The 20411-nt window shown below is 44.8% G+C and overlaps 1 protein-coding gene across 1 annotated transcript; it reads right to left on the reverse strand.

Moving 5' to 3' along the window:
• Positions 1-3780: 3780 nt before the first annotated feature.
• TSPAN3 (tetraspanin 3) lies at positions 3781-19673 on the reverse strand. The gene is made up of 7 exons (XM_069765541.1): positions 19527-19673; positions 13021-13212; positions 10491-10565; positions 9767-9868; positions 9522-9674; positions 9295-9378; positions 3781-5327 (listed from the first exon to the last, which is right to left on the reverse strand). Exons 1-7 carry the CDS (start codon positions 19587-19589, stop codon positions 5235-5237), a joined length of 762 nt encoding a protein of 253 aa, XP_069621642.1. The 5' UTR covers positions 19590-19673; the 3' UTR covers positions 3781-5234.
• Between the last annotated feature and the right edge of the window lie 738 nt (positions 19674-20411).

Below are 20411 nucleotides of genomic sequence, written 5' to 3' on the forward strand. Positions count from 1 at the left end.
AAACGGACACACCAATCGCTCCGGGACCGTTTCTTCCGGTACCGGAAATAACTGGACGTGAGAGACTGGCCTTACGAGGATATTCTCTGTTGCTTTCATTATTTTTGGGGACTTATAACACACCCCTATCAGTAATTTATTATTTTTTCCCCCTCCCCTTATCTCCACCCACAGGGACTCTACATTTCCATTAACTTCACCTATATTATCATGCAGGATGGGTTTTAAGGACGATTTTACATATAGACACACCCCACCCCCTCGTTTATCTGTACGGTCATTTCTGAACAGGCTATAGCCCTGCAAGTTAACAGCCCAGTCATGGCTCTCATCCAGCCACGTTTCAGATATCCCCACCATGTCATAATTAGGCTGCTGTCACACTAGCAGTATTTGGTCAGTATTTTACATCAGTATTTGTAAGCCAAAACCAGGAGTGGAACAAATAGAGGAAAAGTATAATAGAAACACATGCACCACTTCTGCATTTATCACCCACTCCTGGTTTTGGCTTACAAATACTGATGTAAAATACTGACCAAATACTGCTAGTGTGACGGCAGCCTTATGCTCCAACAAAATTAATTCTAATTCCTCCATTTTGTTGGTGAGGATTCTGGCATTAGTATACATACACTCTATGTATCTCTCTGCACCTCTATTCTTTCTTAAATTATTAACTGTACTAACCCCACCCCCATTTTCATTATTAGTGCCCAGGTATCTATATGCACTATCTTCCCCTGCTCTAAAATGAATACCCTCCCCCCCAATCCCTAGTTTAAACACTCCTCCAACTTTCTAGCCATTCTCTCCCCCAGCACAGCTGCACCCTCCCCATTGAGGTGCAGCCCATCCCTATCATAGAGCCTGTAGCCAACTGATACCCCAGGAACCCAAAACCTTCCTTCCTATACCAATTCTTGAACCACTTATTAACCTCTCTAATCTCCCGTTGCCTCTCTAGCATGGCACGTGGTACAGGCAGTATTTCAGAAAATACCACATTGGAGGTCCTTGCTTTCAGCCTAATTCCCTGAAATCGTTTTTAAGGGCCTTCCACCTACCTCTAACTTTGTCATTTGTTCCAATGTGTACCATGACCGCTGGGTCCTCACCAGCCCCTCCCAGTAATCTGTCCACCCGATCAGCGATGTGTCGGACTTGAGCACCAGGTAGGCAGCACACCGTTCAATGATCCCTATCTGTTCCCCTAATAATTGAGTCCCCCACTACCAGCACCTGTCTGGCCTGCCCTGCTCCGCTATTTCCCTCCTTACTGGAGCAGTCACTCCTCCGGCTTTCAGAGGACATGCCTGGCTGCAGCAGTGCTACCCCTGTACTGGCACCCCCCTCATCTGCCAACTTAGCAAACTTATTGGGGTGTTCCAGATCAGGACTAGCCTCCCTGGCACTCTTCCCTCTACCCCGCTTCCTAACTGTCACCCAGCTTGCTACTTCACCATCCTGCAGCTCCATCCTACCATCCCCCCCCTCATCTATCCCATTGAGCGTCTGCTCCGTGAGCAGAAGACTCCTCTCCATATTGTCTATGGATCTCAGTGTTGCCAGCTGCACATTTAGATCCAGAATCTGGGCTTCCAAATGCACAACGTGCTCACATCTCGCACAGCAGTATACACCCTCGAGCAGCTGTTCAAGGACTGCATACATGTGGCAAGATGTGCACTGGATGGCATTAACAATCGTGGAGCACATTTCCTAATGGGGATTGCACCAGATAGAAAAGTTAAATAAAAATAAATACAAAGTATTAATAAAATACAGATAGCAAATACAGATATGTGAGAAAATTGTGAATTTGTCTGGAATAGACATCGGATTACAGGTCTCAAGGTATCACTTTATTCAGCTTCTAAAGTCCTGCATGTCCATATAGACGGCTTAGGAGGGGTTGTTCCTATTGACAGATTCCCTTCACAAGGTTAAACAACCTTCTCATAACTAAAGAATTCAGATTTACAAAGATATGATGTCAAGCAACATATCAGATTTCTTCCTTTGACTGGATAATCCAGTTTTACAGCCTGCATTTACAATTGCGTTTTCCACTGAAACAATACACGGCGTCCACATTTTATTGTAAATTGTAGCCATATTTCAGACCAGAATATCCCCATTTTGTAATCAGCTGCTTTTCCAGCTTTCTGCCCATTTTATATCCTACTCAGTTTTTGATCTTCATGCGATGTCCTGACTTTCAAGTGCCTGAATCATATCCTTGGGAAACCAGAGACCCATGACCTACATCTGCTGATGCAGAGAATGCTTCACAAGAAATAACAAATGTGGATGTCAAGAAAGAGTTTGTGTGTGCAGCCCCCACAGCCCAGACAAAAGCCCGTATAACGCCGTTGATAATAGAATTGGGACTGGTTTGTGCAAAGTATATTGTAGAGTTATCAAACACTGTGGCATGAAGACACTTATATGCCTGGTGCAAACCTCTAGAGATTTTAGGATAACGTAAGCGGTCATAAATAGGACAGTGCAGGGTTATGGTCCTTATGGCTTCATTTATGCAATCAGCAAAGTGCTCCTGGTAATCAACAGCAGGATACCTGTGTTTGTTCTTCTTGACTTCACTCTCTTAGAAATATATGGATACGCCATAAGCAATAGACCCACACCTCTCACCAAAATGGGGGTCTCTGTGCTACACCATTTACTTCTATGGAATTTATGACAGCACACCAGGCTATTTCCATAATCTTGACCATTCACTTTTGTAGTGAAGCTCCGGTGGAATGTCTACCTCCTTAAGGCAAACATCAAGGTAAACCTTCACAGTGGTTTCTTGTTGCCATAAGTGATTACTTAATTTCTAAAAAACAATATACCAAGAGAAATCACGGCACAGCCACAGAAACTCTTCAGCAGGTCATTATATACTGTACATCACCAATAATAATCTGATTTAAAGGGAACCTATCAGATCAGATAATGCTATTAACCTGCAGGTAAGTAGCACTATGAAGGTGCCTGTCCACCATACTGAAGCTGCGACACTCTGGAGAAAATTCAGTCACCGCTCACTATACTGTGAGCAGCAGGTATAAACAAACCCCAGCACTTTGACTGACAGCCAGCTCTCTACAGTGCATGACTGGGGACCTGGCAGTCTATCAAAGTGCCAAGGCATACTTACTGTAGCCGGGACGCCTGTATGACTGAAAGCCGGTGGCACCCAGGAGTAATAAAGTTAATTTTCTCCAGAGTGACGCAACTTTCAGTACAGTAGCCGGACACATTCATCATGATAAGCTACCTGCTGATTAACCCTACATATACAGGATAAGTGTTGTTAAATTAAAGGGAACTGGTCACATCTATCAGAAACCACTTAAGATCAGGCTAAGGGCCACAATCGATACATGTATATGCACCCTTAAGTTAATGTGCATCAAGAACGTGCCCCAATGTGTCCACCACATGATCACTCAAAGCAGACAATGAAGGTTCCTACAGAATTGCAGTAAGCAAATATCAAATTTGGAAAAATTTGTACTAAAAGGATTACAAAATTGTATACCATATATTTGCTGACACCAGAATACCCATTTAACTTTTTTCAAGATATTGCTATTAAAACAAAAGCCAGAACAGATTGGTCCAGGCGACTCTGTACTGGTCGAAAGCCACGCTCTACAGAGCCGAGTCCTGGACCAGCCTTGGCAGATGGAGAAGCCCACGCAGGGGTCCGGGACACTAAACCTCTTCAAAAGAATTACCCTATTTAAAAATAAATTATTCACACACTGAAAGTTAGATGTATGTTTTATTGAATCAGTCACTATTTACAGGTCAGGTTCCAGTTACAGAATTGTTTGTCGTTCTGAATGGAGACAATATTGATCCAGCGAATGCTACGGTCGCTACTATAGTTCTACACAGAGGTGATTACCAACAGAAAGTGGTCTGTATAAAGAACCTAAATTTATACTATGAAAAAAAACAAATACTAACTGCATCTTATTCAGAATGTGTGTCTGGCCAAGGAACCCGAACGTTGGCCATTTTCACACACTTTAATAGAGGTGCATTTGTGTTACGGACTCAAGTCCCGAGCTAACTGCAGGACTAATGACACAAAATGAACCCAAATTAAGCAGGTGTGAAAGAGGCGAGTGTGGGCGACCAAGCTCCCTACTAACTGTAGTGTGAACACTTTTTTTTAGTCTGCTACAAATAAATCACTTTCCAGAATTCCAAAATCTCATTTTTCACAATTGTCTCCCCTTGGAGGGAAGAAACTTAGTTCCAGAACTGCTTGCCGAGCAGCCAGCATCATTTTAAGACAACTGTCAAGACAAAGAAAAGGTGTCTTTTACAAGAGTTATAAATTAATGACCAACATGTATGAACATTTACCTTTACACTTTTGGACAAGTTTTTATGCGAGTCGGGTTAATGCTGATTCTTGGTGGAAGAGTACATGCTTCCTTTCTGCGATGCCAATACTACCCAATGTGCCTCCTACAGCAGGATTTACAAAGCAATTGTTTCTCCACCATCCTCTGTGCAAACCAATTGGCATCATAGTGCGTGCTACATTTGTCAACCCAACGTTCAGTCTCATTCCACTTATAAATGCACTTATGATACAATTTTACATCCAGAGCACATCAGTTTGCTCCATATAGTCAAACACCTGCATATCGGGGGGGTATAAAAAGACCCTCTAATGTGTAGAAGTAACAATACATACATGAACATTACTCAGAAATTTGGAAAATACTGGCCGTGCTTGCTGCATGAGGCTGTCCAGAGTGCAGAATAATAAAACTGTGTGTAGGATGCAGGCAAGTAAAATATCTCTAGGTATCAAACCACTCCACAGCCAAAAGGGAGAAAACACCACGCATGGCAGCGAGCTATTAAAAAAAAAAAAAAAAAAAAAAAAAAAAAAAAATCACTCCGACCTGAATTCAGAGCAATGATTTAATCGCAATGCTGCCTTTACTTCACTAGTAATCTTATAGCAAAACGCTAAAACCTACAAATCCACTCAAAATAATAATAAAAAGAAACTATTAAAGTGACAGGCTGAAGGTAGAGAAGAGTCCCGGGGCAGAGGTAACCCACTGTTCGCTCATAGCTGAGAATCAGCGGAGTAAAAACTACTTGGACAAGGAGAGTCTCATCCTAGAGCGGATTCCTTGGGAATAAGGGCTGAAGGATCCAAAGCACAGGGAGCAAGTGATCAAGTGGGTTTATGCATAGGTTCCACCAGTAATGAGAAGTTCATAGGCCGGATCACGAGTTCTTCTGCATAGCACGATACATGCACACAGCATACCCAGGAGCTAAGAAGAGAGGCAGACAAGACATACCGTCAGTTTAGTGGATCCAAATAAGTTTTTTTTTCCTCAACACATTAATATTAAAGAGCATTGTCAAGACATATCGAGCTGCTGGTAGTAAAAAAAAAAAAAAAAAAAAAAAAGAAAACCCACACACAAAATAGAACCAATCATCTAATCTAGTCACAAAGCCAATGTTTTGGGGTCCACAGTGGTCCTGCAGTAATTAGATCACATCCATCCTCCATATGACCGCTGCAGGCATATCACTGGCCTCCGTGGAAATGCTTGTGTACGCAGCAAGTGACCACTAAGCCTGCAATCGTCATCTGAATGATTGATGTGAACACTGCTAAAGGACAGGAGGGGAGGGACCACTGAACAGCAGAACTGGGTCTACAAAGGAGTGATTAGGTAAGGATTCACTATGTTTTATAATTTAAAAGAAATCATGTTCAGAATCTCATACAATACTAAAACCAGAGCAATATAGTGGGAATAGCAGTGATGTGTAGGCAATGTTATCCCCAGACCTAGGTCACCTCCTTTCACTCCAGGAGGCTGCAATGTACAGAAGGAATGAACACGGTCATAAGACTACATGAGAAGTGAAGCCTTGTATTTTATCACAAAATGACCTGTTGTGTTCTTCACTTACACCTAAAGCATGAAAATAACCCGTGTTTTAGCAAACTGTATTCTCATGGTAAAACAATGCTGAAGAACCATTCCTCCTGGAAATGAACCTTCACCCTAGTAAATGGATCATTTCCCAACATCTGACACTATCAAGACTATAAGGAAGCACCCAAATCGGCCAGGTGGACAGTAACAGACCTGCTTTCATGAGTGTGGCTCATGGAGCACCTGTCATTTACTTACCTTCATTAAATAGCCTGAAAGGCATATCATGTCTCTATGTAAGAATGACAGCCATTTATGAGACTTTGTGGAATATGACTTAACATGAAGGTATACAGAACCTCCCAGTATACACAGCCATGTAATAATCACTGGAATGTCCTCTTCCTCATTATTCTTGTTATAGTTTTTCTGTTGTGTGTCTATTAATGCTTGGCCCATTTCTTTCTGCATGGGGTTACTCGCTATAGTTGGAATTATTACACTTTCCTCTAGGTTTACAATTTAAGGCCACATTTTTATTTATTTTTTCCCACAGGTCCAATAATTGAGGATGGATAGCCACACTCGCCCATCCCACTTATTCGAACCACACAAAAAAACAAAAAAAAAACAACACAGATATGCTGCGTGTGTTATGGCTGTTTCTCACCGGCCAGTTGCTAGCCTTTAGCGTTCTAGTCACATCTGAATATATGACACAGAAGCAAAAAAAAAAAAGGAAAGTAAAACAAATGTGATAAAAATCGTATCCAGCACACAATGAAAAATAGCCAGGTTTTCTAAAGAATACATTTTTAAAGATGGATATGTGATTTTGGCTTGATACATCCAAATTTGAAACTAAAAAACACATTTCAGTGTATTGATGTGAATGCAGCTTTTTGTTTAGTGCCCTGGAAGTTAAAGTATTTATGTGCAAGAGGTAAATGTTTCGAACTTTTAAAATAACCTGAAAAGCGATTCTATCCCTCGAATCTCAGTTTTGGGCTTTATTCACACATTAGTATTTGTATGTCAAACCGGGAGTGACTCAAACACAGAACAGGTGGCAATCTTTCAATCAGTTTCTCTCTGCAAATTCCACTCAATCCTGGTTTTGGGTATATGAGCACTGATGTAAAATACTGACCTATGAATGAGGCCTAATAGATCCCCATGAATGAGAGTATAATCAACACCAGGTTTGGGAAGAGGTTTAAACCACAGAGGTTGTGAGCCATGGCTCTGTGCAAAAATGCTAGAATCTTAAGGCCCCATACACATTAGTCTGCTTTTCTTTGAACTAGTGTTCGAATCACAGTTCTCTCTCGACTCCTCCAAACACAGAAATACTTAACTCGGCTGAGAGCTCCTGTATTCTCTATAATAAAGCCACTGTCAGACTCCTCTGCTGCTAGTCTCCAAGGAAGAACAAAAGGATCATCTGCGGAAATTTATCAGACTGGATTCTTCACTAATCCAACATCATCTGTCAGGAGTAGAGACCTATATTCACCTTAGACTAAGGCCGGTTTCACACTAGCGTTTACCTGATCTGCGTCGGGTTGCGGACTTCCTCCGTGAAGCCCCGCCCTTGGCCGCACCTTCGCCGCTAGCTCCGCCTACTTCTGCATGCGGTCCGCATGTGGCCTGCGGTCCGCATGTGGCCTGCGGTCCGCATGTGGCCTGCGTACCTATATTTAACATTAGGTACGCAGGTCGTGCGGCTGTATGCGGATGGTGCCGCATGCGTCGTTTTGACGATGCGGCGACCAGCGTAGACGCAGCCTGTAGCATTTTTTTCCCCGCATCGTCAAAACGACGCATGTGGCACAATCCGCATACAGCTGCACGACCTGCGTACCTAATGTTAAATATAGGTATGCAGGCCGCATGCAGATGTAGGTGGAGCTAGCAGCGGAGGTGTGGCGGAGGGCGGGGCTTCACGGAGGAAGTCCGCAGCCCGCCGCAGATCAGGTAAACACTGGTGTGAAACTAGCCTTACTTTGTTGATCAGCAGGTTCTGCCAATCTATTAAGTATTCGAGCCTCCAGACTGTTGATCAGCCATGACTGATCTCATACTACAATCCTTTTGTTATCTGTGATGCAAGACCACCAGGAGTCTGGCATCAGCTTTATCATAGAGAACCCAGGAGCATTCAAAAATGCAGAGAGCTCCATTGCATGAATGAGTCAGGAGTCTGTAAACTGGACTATTAATAAGCCGACGGCTATCTATTGTGCATAGAAGGCAATTGCCTGTCGGCCGAGATTGGTTATCAGCTGACTTTAGACTAAAGGTACCGTCACATTTAGCGACGCTGCAGCGATATAGACAACGATGCCGATTGCTGCAGCGTTGCTGTTTAGGTCGCTAGGAGACGTCAAACACAGCAGCTCCAGAACGATGCAGGAGAGATCCAGTGACGTACTTATCGTTCTCGCTGGTTGTTCGCTCCATGGAAAACCATTGCAGGCATCGTTGCTTTTGATGTCAAACATGACGATACACGCCGACCTGACGACCAAATAAAGTTCTGGACTTTCAGCTCCGACCAGCGATGTCACAGCGGGATCCTGATCGCTGCTGTGTGTCAAACACAACGAGATCGCAATCCAGGATGCTGCAACGTCACGGATCGCTGTCGTTCTCGTTGGTAAGTTGCTTAATGTGACGGTACGTTAAGGTGTATGGGGGCCCTAACCATTCTAGAATCCCAGTTGTTGGGTAAGTAGCCCATACACTGTGCGAGGTGTGCACTGCACTATATACAAAAGGTGGCAGTCAGACTACAAGAAACTAAACCTGTTGATCACGTCCTCAAGCAATTTCAGCTATGTGTGCTTGTCATGTTAGCGCATAAATAGGATAACTTTTACAAGTTGGTAGAACAATCATACTTTCTGACTAAATACTTACTTTATGGGTATCAGATACTAAAGCAGTAATAGTTTCAGTGCATGAGAATTCTAGGACACACCTAAAGCTTCTCAGAATCACGAGATCTGTCCGTTGTTTTCAGTGTGTGTGTAAATGGTGGTGTACGGTATTCAGTGCTTCTCAGGGAAAACTAGATCTGTGATACTGCGTTCTCACAGAACTCAATACTATGCAATTTGGCTCATTACAGGCTGCAATGCACAAACGAATCAAGAATAGCATCAAGAAGATGTGTCCACGATATTATGATGATGAGCAAAATGTGATTAACTGATGGAATGTGTACAGATATTAACATATCTACACTGTAAGGCACCTCCCAATGTGATACGCAGAAATCTATTGGTGTCTCTGGATGGACCGAAGCCCCACGGACAGCTTTCATGCAGGTATAGATTCTTACCTGTATTGTGGCAAACGCCAGTGCAGCCCATATTACGTACATCATTATTTCTTGCAGCTTTACCACTACCAGTGCCTCACAGCCCTTGAAATAATCAAACACATTGTTTATTAGAGAAAAGAGAAGAAGTATTGTGGAAATACTGTCTGCTTTACCTACAAGTCTGGAAGTTGTGTAATCATAGAGTTAATAAAAAGAACAGCGTCACGAGCGGGTGCGTGGCTTACCTCGGAGTACAGATCTCCGGGGCGGCTCATGCTGCCCGTACAGTTGAACACACTATCTCGGCAGCAGCTTAACGGTACACTGTTGTTCTTTGACCTATCATACCATGGGGTTTTCTCCCAGTCCGAATAGTTGTGAACCCCACAGCAGCGAAGCTGCAGAGAAATAATTCACCGGTTAAAATGTGGATAAGGACAAATGGTTATTTCTTCCACAACTGTAGTTGGGCGAGATGTTTTCTTCCTACCTGTCTCTGAACATAATCGATTGCCCGACTTGCTGAGTCAGAGGAGACGCCATTGTACTGATTGAATACATTTGTGATGCTCTTATCAACCTCATCTTCTACCTTTTGAAATAAAACACAATGTTTAGTTATCACCACATTAGCTTTGTTGGGCAACTTGGGAAATAACTTGCTTTATTTGGCAGGCTTTTTAAAAATCATGTGATGGACAGAAAAGCATTTTTTAAAGCGCTGCTAACTTTCCTTTACTAGGAAAGTAGTCGGTACCAAACCAAGTACGCACATCACACGATGACCACACCACTCATTCAGACAAGCAGAGTCTGGGGTCCTGGGTTCAAATCCCACCAAGGACAACATCTGCAAGGAGTTTGTATGTTCTCCCTATGTTTGCGTGGGTTTCCTCCCACACTCAAAAGACATCCCGCTAGGGAATTTAGATTGTGAGCCCCAATGGGGACAGTGATGATAACGTGTGTAAAGCGCTGTGGAATTAATGGCGCCATATACGTGAGAAAAATCAACTAAAGATCAGACAAAGTGAGATATATAAAGAAGACTATTGAGGTTTCAATAAGTTTCACTGCTCAAAGCAGGCTCAGTTGATCAGCATGGGTGTTTTTAATATTAGTATTTGATTCCCCCCCCCCCCCCCCCCCAAAAAAAAAAAAAAAAAAATCCCCATAATATAAGACTTTTGATCATTTATAAGCCAGACACTCACCTTAGCTCTGTATATATATCCCAAAACGACCACAACAACTTCAGTTACAAATACCAAAAGCAAGATGATCACAAACTAAGAAAAGAAGAAATGTCACAGATGTTATACTCCAACAAGGGCAGTAACTGGATTGATCACTAGAAGATAAGATGTGTCCAGCAATATGAAAGCGTGAATGACAGCCAATACAGAACAATGATGCACAAAACACAATACTTTATTTTAAATTATTGATGAACAGTTATATTTATTTACCACTGACACACGCCTCATTAATTCAGCAAGTGACCCATTTGTCAGGAAAGCCCCCTGATGCTTTAGAGCAGATTGTGAAGACTCTCTACAAATACTGTCTTCAGATACTCTACCCTCTCCTAGTGTATCCTCACCCATCCCCTGTAGACAGTGAGCCCTCGCGGGCAGGGTCCTCTCTCCTCCTGTACTTGTGTGTGCCTTGTTTTACTCATGTTTATAGTACTTGTCTATATTTGCCCCCCTTTTCACATGGAAAGCGCCATGGAATAAATGGGGCTATAAAAATGTATAATAATACTGCTACATTACTCGTCCATAGCTCAACCATAAAGTCTGCTTACATTAACAGACCGGGGGAGTTTCGAGCAGTAAGTAATCAATGATTGGTGGTGGTCCAATATCCTGTTCAGACCACGCACTAAGCGATGATCTGTAAGATCGCTCAGTGCACATAGGGTGTCATTGTTCTACACATCGCAGCTCTTGTTCACACAGGGCGATGCGCTGCCGAGCACAACGATCTTCTGTGCAGAAAAAAAAACGTAATTTCACCCGATGAAGGAGCGTTTTGCTTGTTCATCGATGATCAGCAGCAAGTTTACACTAATAGATTATCACAAAAGGAGTCTAAAGGTACCTTCACACTCAGCAACTTTGCAACGAGAACGACAAGATCCGTGACGTTGCAGCGTTCTGGATAGCGATCTCGTTGTGTTTGACACGCAGCAGCGATCTGGATCCCGCTGTGCCATCGCTGGTCGGAGCTAGAAGTCCGGAACTTTATTTCGTTGTCAGGTCGGCGTGTATCGTCATGTTTGACATCAAAAGCAATGATGCCTGCAATGTTTTACATGGAGCGAACAACCAGCGAGAACGATAAGTGAGTCACTGGATCGCTCCTGCATCGTTCTGGAGTTGCTGTGTTTGACTTCTCTACAGCGACCTAAACAGCGATGCTCCAGCGATCTAGTTTAGGTCGGCTCGTTGTTTATATCGCTGCAGCGTCGCTGAGTGTGACGGTACCTTTAGAAAGCGCTCAAGTTAATCTCTAAATGTAAATGGCCCTTTAAAGTCCATTAACCATCCACAAAGATCACGTAGTTTCAGTTCATTGTTTGGTTTTATGAAAAGCTTTTGTATTTCAACTGTGTGGATAGTAACTGAATAAATGTAGTAAAGGCTCCCATTGTAAGGAGAAAGATAAGCTGGATCTGCACAATCTAAGCCTAATAGTGCAGGGTAATGAAGGAAAGCATGGAGCTATTCATGGCAGATCTTATATCTTGGAGGTATGGGGAGTTGTCTGAGAAAAACCTTGTATATGTTAATTGCCAGAAAACCAGTCAGCCCCAGGCTACATACTTTAAGGTGAGGCTCTCCATAGCCATCAGCTATTCCTCCCCCATACAGTCTCCTGGCAATGGCTTATCTCCTGTGGGAATGCTGTATCAGGCAATGTTAGGCTACTTTCACACTAGCGTCGGAATCTCCCCGTCGCAATGCGTCGGGCAGAGATTCCGACGCTAGCGTTTAACGCACTGCACAACGGAGGCAGCGGATGCATTTCTCCGGCGCATCCGCTGCCCCATTGTGAGGTGCGGGGAGGTGGGGGCGGAGTTCCGGCCGCACATACGCGGTCGGAAAAAGCGGTCCGTCAGGAGCAAAAAACGTTACATGTAGCGTTTTTTGCTCCCGACGGTCCGCCAAAGCACGACGCATTCGTCGCACGACGGATGCGACGTGTGGCAATCCGTTGCAATGCATCGTCAATACAAGTCTATGGTGAAAAAACGCATCCTGCAAGCACTTTTGCAGGATGCGTTTTTTCTGCAAAACGACACATTATGACGGATTGCAGTTAACGCTAGTGTGAAAGTAGCCTTAAAAGATGTTGGCAGAGAGTTGGTCCCCATTGTTCACAAAGGTGCAGGTTCCAGATGTGAGAGATTACAAAAACATCTAAGATCAGAAAACCCCTATCATTATCATCCAGATGTATCGGCCTATGAGAATTACAAGCCATTCTGGTTTCTTTACACTTTGCTTACTCTGCAGTTTTCAGAGCTGCCAAAGAAATGAACAGAGGAGCTCACGACCAGCCACGGCTCCATGTGTGACGGCATACAACATGGCCTGTACATCTATCGGTGAGCATGTCATATTCCATTGATATACCACAAATGTCTCGGATGGTGCAACCAATAAGCCCTGAACACTTGAACATTAGGTACCGGTACGTACATAAAATGGCACGGTATATAGTCAAGTCACTTACTGTTGCTAGACCGCAACGACTTTCGCGGATTGTGGCACAACAACCTATCAGGCCTATGATGAAGAGGAGCGCTCCAGCAGCTATTATTACCACCCCAGGAATCAGGGTATAAACGTCCTCAAAGAAATGGTCATAATCATCGTAAGTGATGAAGACGTAGGCCCCCACATAACATAGGATGCCCGCTGCAGCCTGGAAAAAAGAAAAGCAAAAAGTTAGCAATACATTCTGCACATCATCTGTAAAACGGAAATCTGTCTGAAAACCAAAACTAATAGCGAGCGCACGAGTTATGAGCTACGGATTTATTTGTGGACATTCCACCACATGTTACATACTGGATTTGGGCAGATTTTGATTCAGACTCGCCATATACTACACCCTATTAGCAAGAGTTTGGTCAGCACTGAATTCTACATTGAAACATTGCAGATTTGAAAATTGTTGGAAAGGTAAAAAGTGTGTACATTTCTAGTGCTACAGCGCCTTGCAGAAGTATTCACAAGGCGCTTTTTACCCATTTTGCTATATTACAACCTGATCTTAAATATCTTTGTAATCCGATTTATGTGAGACGCATCAACACTAAATAGTCTAAGTTGTTGAAGAGAAGTGAGGAAAACAAATTCAATTTATGGGATCAAATAACTAAAAATTGGCATGTGCATATGTATTCACACCTTTTGCTATGACGATTTCTGGTGCAAGCAATTACCTTCACATGCTTAGTGACAGGAAGTCCATCTGTGTGCACTCTAGTGTCCCATGGTCTGTCACTTTACCTTTTCTGAAAGGCCACAGAGGCTGCAACACCATTAAACAAGAGGCACCACTAAGCAAATACCACCATGAAGACCGAGGAGATCTCCAAACAAGTCAGGGACAAAGTTATTGAGAAGAACAAGTCAGGGTTGTGTTATAAAAAAATATCCCAATGATCCCCAGAGCATCATCAAATCCATTATCATCCAATGGAAAGAACATGGTACCACAACAAACCTGCCAAGAGGGGACCGCCCACCAAAACGCTCAGCCTGGGCAAGGAAGGCATTAATCAGAGAGGCAGCAGAGACAGGCAACCCTGAGGGAGCTGTGGAGTCCCCAAACAGAGACTGAAGTATCTGTCCATATGACCACAATAAGCTGTACACTCCATACAGGTGGCCTTTATACAAGAGAGGGCAGAAAAAACGCCTTTACTTAACACACAAAATGTATGGCTCACTAAAAGACATGTGGGAGACTCCGCAAATGTATAGAGGAAGGTGCTGTGGTCAGACGAGACCAAAATCGAACTTTTTGGCCACCAAAGTAAATGCGATGTCTGGCGCCAAACCAGCACAGCTCATCACCTCAAGAACACCATCCCCACAGTGAAATATGGTGGCGGCAGCATCATACAGTGGGGATGTTTTTTGGCAGCAGGGAAAGTGAAAATGGTCCAAAATACATAGATATTCTTGAGCAAAACCTGTTTCAGTCTGTCAGTGATATGAGGCTGGGACAGAGCTTTACCTTCCAACAAGACAGTGACCCAAAGCATACTGCTAAAGCAACACTTGAGTGGTTTAAGGGGAAATGTGTGTATGTTTCGGAGTGGCCTAGTCAAAGCCCAGAGCTTAATAAAATTGAGAATCTGTGGTCAGAATTGAAGACTGCTGTTCTATACAGGAAAGCAACTTCGGTAACTTGAAGCAGCAGTTTTTTCCCTGAGAAATGGGCAAAAATCCCATTGCCAATAAGTGGAAAGTTCAGAGACTTATTCAAAGCGACTTATAGCTGTACCATAATTGCCGCCAAAGGAGACTTTACAAAGTATGGACTTTAGGGGTTAAACAGTTATGCACTAAAGTATTCAGTAAATTACTAAATTTTGTCCCATTTGTTGATTGCTCCACAAACAAAACAAAAAAAATAACAGGTGTAGGCATGTCCTATACATGAACTGGCGTAAGCCCTTAAAAAAAAAAAAAATCCAGGTTGTGAGTTAGCAAAACAAAAAAATGCAAAGGGGGTGGATGAATACTTTCGCTTTATAATACTTTCTGTAAACAACAAAAATTGCACAAGGGAAATACCACAACACACAGGCAACATGGCCTAAACTTTATCTACAGCTGACATGCAAAGAAATAGCCGTTCTTTACACAAAATAATCTCCAAGATAAGTGTACAAAGAGTATTGAGAGCTCCTGAGAATTCAGATAAGAGAACTGACCAGATATCAAGAGCGTCAGATGATCACATACCCAGGGGGCACATTGTACCACCAGATATTAAGATCAACCAATGATTGGATAACCTAAGGGTACCGTCACACAGTGGCATTTTGAGCGCTACGACGATTTGTGACGTTCCAGCGATATATCCGTGACGTTCCAGCGATCTCGCTGTGTCTGACACGCTCCTGCGATCAGGGACCCCGCTGAGAATCGTACGTCGTAGCAGATCGTTTGAAACTTTCTTTCGTCGTCTAGTGTCCCGCTGTGGCGGCATGATCGCATCGTGTAACAAAGGTGTGCACGATATTGTATACGATGTGCGCATAGTAACCAACGGCTTCTACATCGCACATACGTCATGAAATTATCGCTCCAGCGTTGTACATTGCAAAGTGTGACAGCAGTCTACGACGCTGGAGCGATATTGTTACGATGCTGGAGCGTCACGGATCGTGCCGTCGTAGCGATCAAAATGCCACTGTGTGGCGGTACCCTAAGGGCACAGCATACATCCAGAAATTATGAGCAGATTAATTGGGGGAAAGGTAAAGAAAAAAAAAAAGTGAAATTAAAATGTAAACTTTTATTGTTTAATAAAACTCAAACATTTCACATACATACATCCTTTTTAGGATGTATATTGGATCACCGTTATTAGCTGATGTTTGTGATTACTAGGGGGAGGAACGAACATATTATTGGTGCAACCTATGCGGCCGCACAGGGGCCCAAGAGGTAAGGGGGCCTTTTTATACCTACAAAGCAGGTAAAATTTAGCATTTTTACTAGCAATTGGGCTGCAAAGGGCCCATATACTATTCTTGCACAGGGGCCCTTTTCCATCTGTGTCCACCAGTGGTGATTATTGCAACTGCGATCCACTAAATGCTGATAATGTCTGCTATAGAACCAATACACCGTAGATTGAAATCGGATTCCTCACTATTGTCATTTATAAGTTAGGAGTCATGTTATTCATCCCCAAACTATATACACAGTCCTTAGAAAACGTTGGCATCCCGGTGAAAGACGTGTCAGGGACACATGTCCCGATATTGTGTCTGATGTAGAATCACGATTGAGTTGACATGTAATTTTATTACATTCTTTTTTCTTTACCTTTCCTTAATTAATCTGTAACTACACAAAGAAACCCATGTAGGTGTACCAAGGCACCAAAAAACTGGATAGCTGTTTCGTTTTCTTCGTGCGTTGGGGCAGCGGGGGATGCCAAACACAGACTCCTTATTGATGTAAGTGCTGCGAATCACTCCTCTATTATAGCCATATATTTTTTAGGGGAATAGTATATCCCGCAACTTGGCGGTGTTACTTTTTAGTGGCTTTAATCTTATTATACTCTGCAAGCACATGTGGGATTACATTCTGTGTGTTGGCCTTCCCTGCTTGGAATGCAGTCACCTTGTATGTTATTTAGGTTTTTAATTATTTAATTAAAATAAAATATATTTTTATTGGCACCCTATACTGTATTCTCTTGTTGTGGTTGACTTAATTAATCTATAGTCTATTGGTGGTGTACACCTATGTGTAATTATGTCCAATGAGATCTGACAACACATATCAGATATTGAGAGCGCCTGATGATTGGAACGCGTATGACCAGATATCGAAAGCTCCTAATGATCAGATACACTAAGGGCACAGGGTATGAGCAGCTATCGAGCGCTCCTTATGGTAAGCGCCGGCCGTAAAGGAGAGCGGTGACATCACAGCTGTGCTCTGCTTTACGGCCGGCCGGCGCTGACAGGATGCAGGAGGAGTGCAGGGAAGCGGACGCCGAGGGACGTAACAGGCACCGGAATGTGAGTATGTGTTTTTTTTTACATTTACAATGGTAACCAGGGTAAAGATCGGGTTACTAAGCGCGGCCCTGCGCTTAGTAACCCGATATTTACCCTGGTTACCAGTGAACACATCGCTGGATCGGCGTCACACACGCCGATCCAGCGACTAAATAAAGTTCTGGACTTCTAGCTCCGACCAGTGATGTCACAGCAGGATCCTGATCGCTGCTGCGTGTCAAACACAACGATATCGCTATCCAGGACGCTGCAACGTCACGGATCGCTATCGTTGTAATGTTGTTCAGTGTGAAGGTACCTTAAGGGTACAGGGTATGAGCAGCTATAAAAAGCGCCTGAAGGTCATATAGACAGGCTATGAGTGAGTTAAAGGGAACCTGTCACCCCCTCAGGCGTTTGTAACTAAAAGAACCACCTTGTGCAGCCCTAATGCTGCATTCTGACTAGGTGGCTCTTTTAGTTCTTGTTCCTGGCACTGCTGCGATAATCGCTTTTGAAATGTGTCCCTCATACCTATGAAATCGTCCGGGGGGCAGGTCTTTCCCCCTAATCCAGATGCCTCACATCCGTCACTCATGGCCTCTGCGTGTCGGGCGCCACCTCCTCTTCCTTCATTAGCGTTCCCGGCGCCTGAGCTGTTATTTTTTTTTTTTTCGGCCTTCGAACTTGCAGCGCAGGCGCCGGGGATGCTTATGAAGGAAGAGGAGGCCGCGCCTGGCGTGCAGAGGCCATGAGTGACGGATGTGAGGCGGCTGGATTAGGGGGAAAGACCTGCCCCCGGGACGATTTCACAGGTATGAGGGACAAATTTCAAAAGCGATTATTCCAGCAGTGCCAGGAACAAGAACTAAAAGAGCCACCTAGTCAGAATGCAGCATTAGGGCTGCACAAGGTGGCTCTTTTAGTTACAAACGCCTGAGGGGGTGATAGGTTCCCTTTAAGCTGGCCGTGAAATCTGCTCTATGGATAAGGCAGGTCACACTGTGGCCTAAGCTCTACATCTCACTTGACACCAATCTGCCCTCTGCATATCCCGTGGAACCACTAGTGTTGCCGGGGTACAGGATACTGCTCACATCTATGGATAGACAAATAATTCCCTTTAAATCTTGGCCACTGACAAACTGGTGAGAATTTGCTCACAGTTTTTCCAATACCTCAATGAAAATAAACTGCACATAACATTGCAGTATCATTGAGACCCATATAAAGAGGCTATGGCTTTACATGTAGTGTACAGTACAAAACCACAAGACCGTCTATAACAGTACCCCACACCTATGCAGAGAGGCTCGTAGACCCTCTATAACAGTACCCCGAACCCAAGCAGAGGGGCCCATAGACCCTCTATAACAGTACCTGGCACCCAAGCGGAGGGGCCCATAGACCCTCTATAACAGTACCCCGCACCCAAGCGGAGGGGCCCATAGACCCTCTATAACAGTACCCCGCACCCAAGCAGAGTGGCCCATAGACCCTCTATAACAGTACCCTGCACCCAAGCGGAGGGGCCCGTAGGTGGCGTCACTCCCTACTGTCCCTATGCGAGTTCCCATTTACTGAAAATCCGATTCTTATCCATCTCATACCAGCATTCCCTCGGTGTCACCTGCTCCCACACCGGCCGATCACGTGAAGTCACTTGTCTGATTGCCAGCCGGACATTATTAGAGGCATCACGGCTGCCCGCCATGTTTGTATGCTAGACACAGGTAAGAGGGTCCTCACAAGTCCTTGGATCACATTATCCAAAGAGCATCTTAAGGGATTGTTCACAGAGATCTTCAATGTGGACCTGAACGAAAATCCAAAACTAAAGCCGCTCCAATACTCTACATAGCTGAAGATTTAGGAGCGGATCCTCAAAGAACCTCAGGGGTCATGTCATCATCAACATACAGCAATTGGGATGTTCTGCTCATCACCCCCAGTCCCTCACCGCCAGAGAAAGACTCCATAGATGGGAGGCCGCTGCCAGCCGGGCAAATAAATGTAGTATTATATAAAAGGGCATGAATACAGGGCAGCCACCTGCCACATCCCGGGGGCCTTACACTCCATGTATAACGGGCACAGGGCCGCCGGCCCCTCCAGCCTGACTGGTTGCTATAGGTAACCGCTCCACTATCCCCTTATGTGACCAGAAGTCTGTGACTGAAGAGAAGATCCTGGCGCCTGGATCTGCGGGGCCGGCTACTGCAACCAGGGGCAACCATGGCAGGAAGGAAACCCAGTGCTAAAGCTGATGGGACCCTCACATAGCAACATGGGGGGAGGAGGATGTGCTGCAGCCTGAGCAAAGGGGTCACCATCACAACCTCGCACTGCACGCGCTGCCACGGGCGCACACTGCACTGCACGCGCTGGCTAGGACATGGCACGCACTCCGGACCAGTCCACATCACCTGCCCGCACTGCCCTGCTCAGGCCGCACCACGTGACCCCGCCGCAGCCTTACCCAGAAGATGAGGTTCAGGAAGACCAGGACGGTCTTGGAGGAGATCACCTCGCACTGCCCCATCTCGCCGCTCACAAGATGGAGGCCCAGCTGTGTGACGCAGCTCCCGGCTCACGGGCTCCCCAGGCAACCGGCCACAGCCGCGCCCACAGCTGACGTACGGCCGTAAGGTGACACCGCTTAGGTGCCGCCCACACGTGATAGCCGGTCCTCCATGTTTGTTTAGGGAAGCGTCCATCACTCTCCTGTCTGTGGACTCCCTGGGTCAGAAAAGAGGCCGCGGCACCAAGCTGACATAATGTACCTATACAGCCTCCAGGCTGTGTTCACACATTGCGGTCTGTAGCAGGAGATTCTGGTACTGCTCCATTCATCCAAACCAGCTTCATTTAGATGACAGTGACCGACTAGCCCCTGACATTTTTGCAACAAAATTTGCAGTTGCCCTTTATTCAGGTCTGTGTTGGGGGCCAGTGGCCGAGATGTGAATGGAATTATTTCTCCATCCAACTGTAAAGGTACCGTCACACATAGCGACGCTGCAGCGATACCGACAACGATCCGGATCGCTGCAGCGTCGCTGTTTGGTCGCTGGAGAGCTGTCACACAGACCGCTCTCCAGCGACCAACGATCCCGAGGTCCCCGGTAACCAGGGTAAACATCGGGTAACTAAGCGCAGGGCCGCGCTTAGTAACCGATGTTTACCCTGGTTACCATCCTAAAAAGTAAAAAAACAAACGCTACATACTTACCTTCCGCTGTCTGTCCTCGGCGCTCTGCTTCTCTGGTCTGGCTGTGAGCTCCGGGCAGCCAGAAAGCAGAGCGGTGACGTCACCGCTCTGCTTTCCGGCTGACCGACGCTCACAGCCAGTACAGGAGGAGTG

Source organism: Ranitomeya imitator, chromosome 4, assembly GCF_032444005.1.
Source record: "Ranitomeya imitator isolate aRanImi1 chromosome 4, aRanImi1.pri, whole genome shotgun sequence".
Taxonomy (NCBI): Eukaryota; Metazoa; Chordata; class Amphibia; order Anura; family Dendrobatidae; genus Ranitomeya; species Ranitomeya imitator.

What these genes read in the sequence shown, in the direction of transcription:
- TSPAN3 (XM_069765541.1), bottom strand. Translation starts at nt 19,589, where the DNA reads ATGGGGCAGTGCGAGGTGATCTCCTCCAAGACCGTCCTGGTCTTCCTG. An exon ending in CCGGAGATCTGTACTCCGAG is followed by an intron (nt 9,379 to 9,521) that starts GTAAGCCACGCA and finishes GATTATTTCAAG; the next exon opens with GGCTGTGAGGCACTGGTAGT. An exon ending in TGGCGTTTGCCACAATACAG is followed by an intron (nt 5,328 to 9,294) that starts GTAAGAATCTAT and finishes CTCTCTTCTTAG; the next exon opens with CTCCTGGGTATGCTGTGTGC.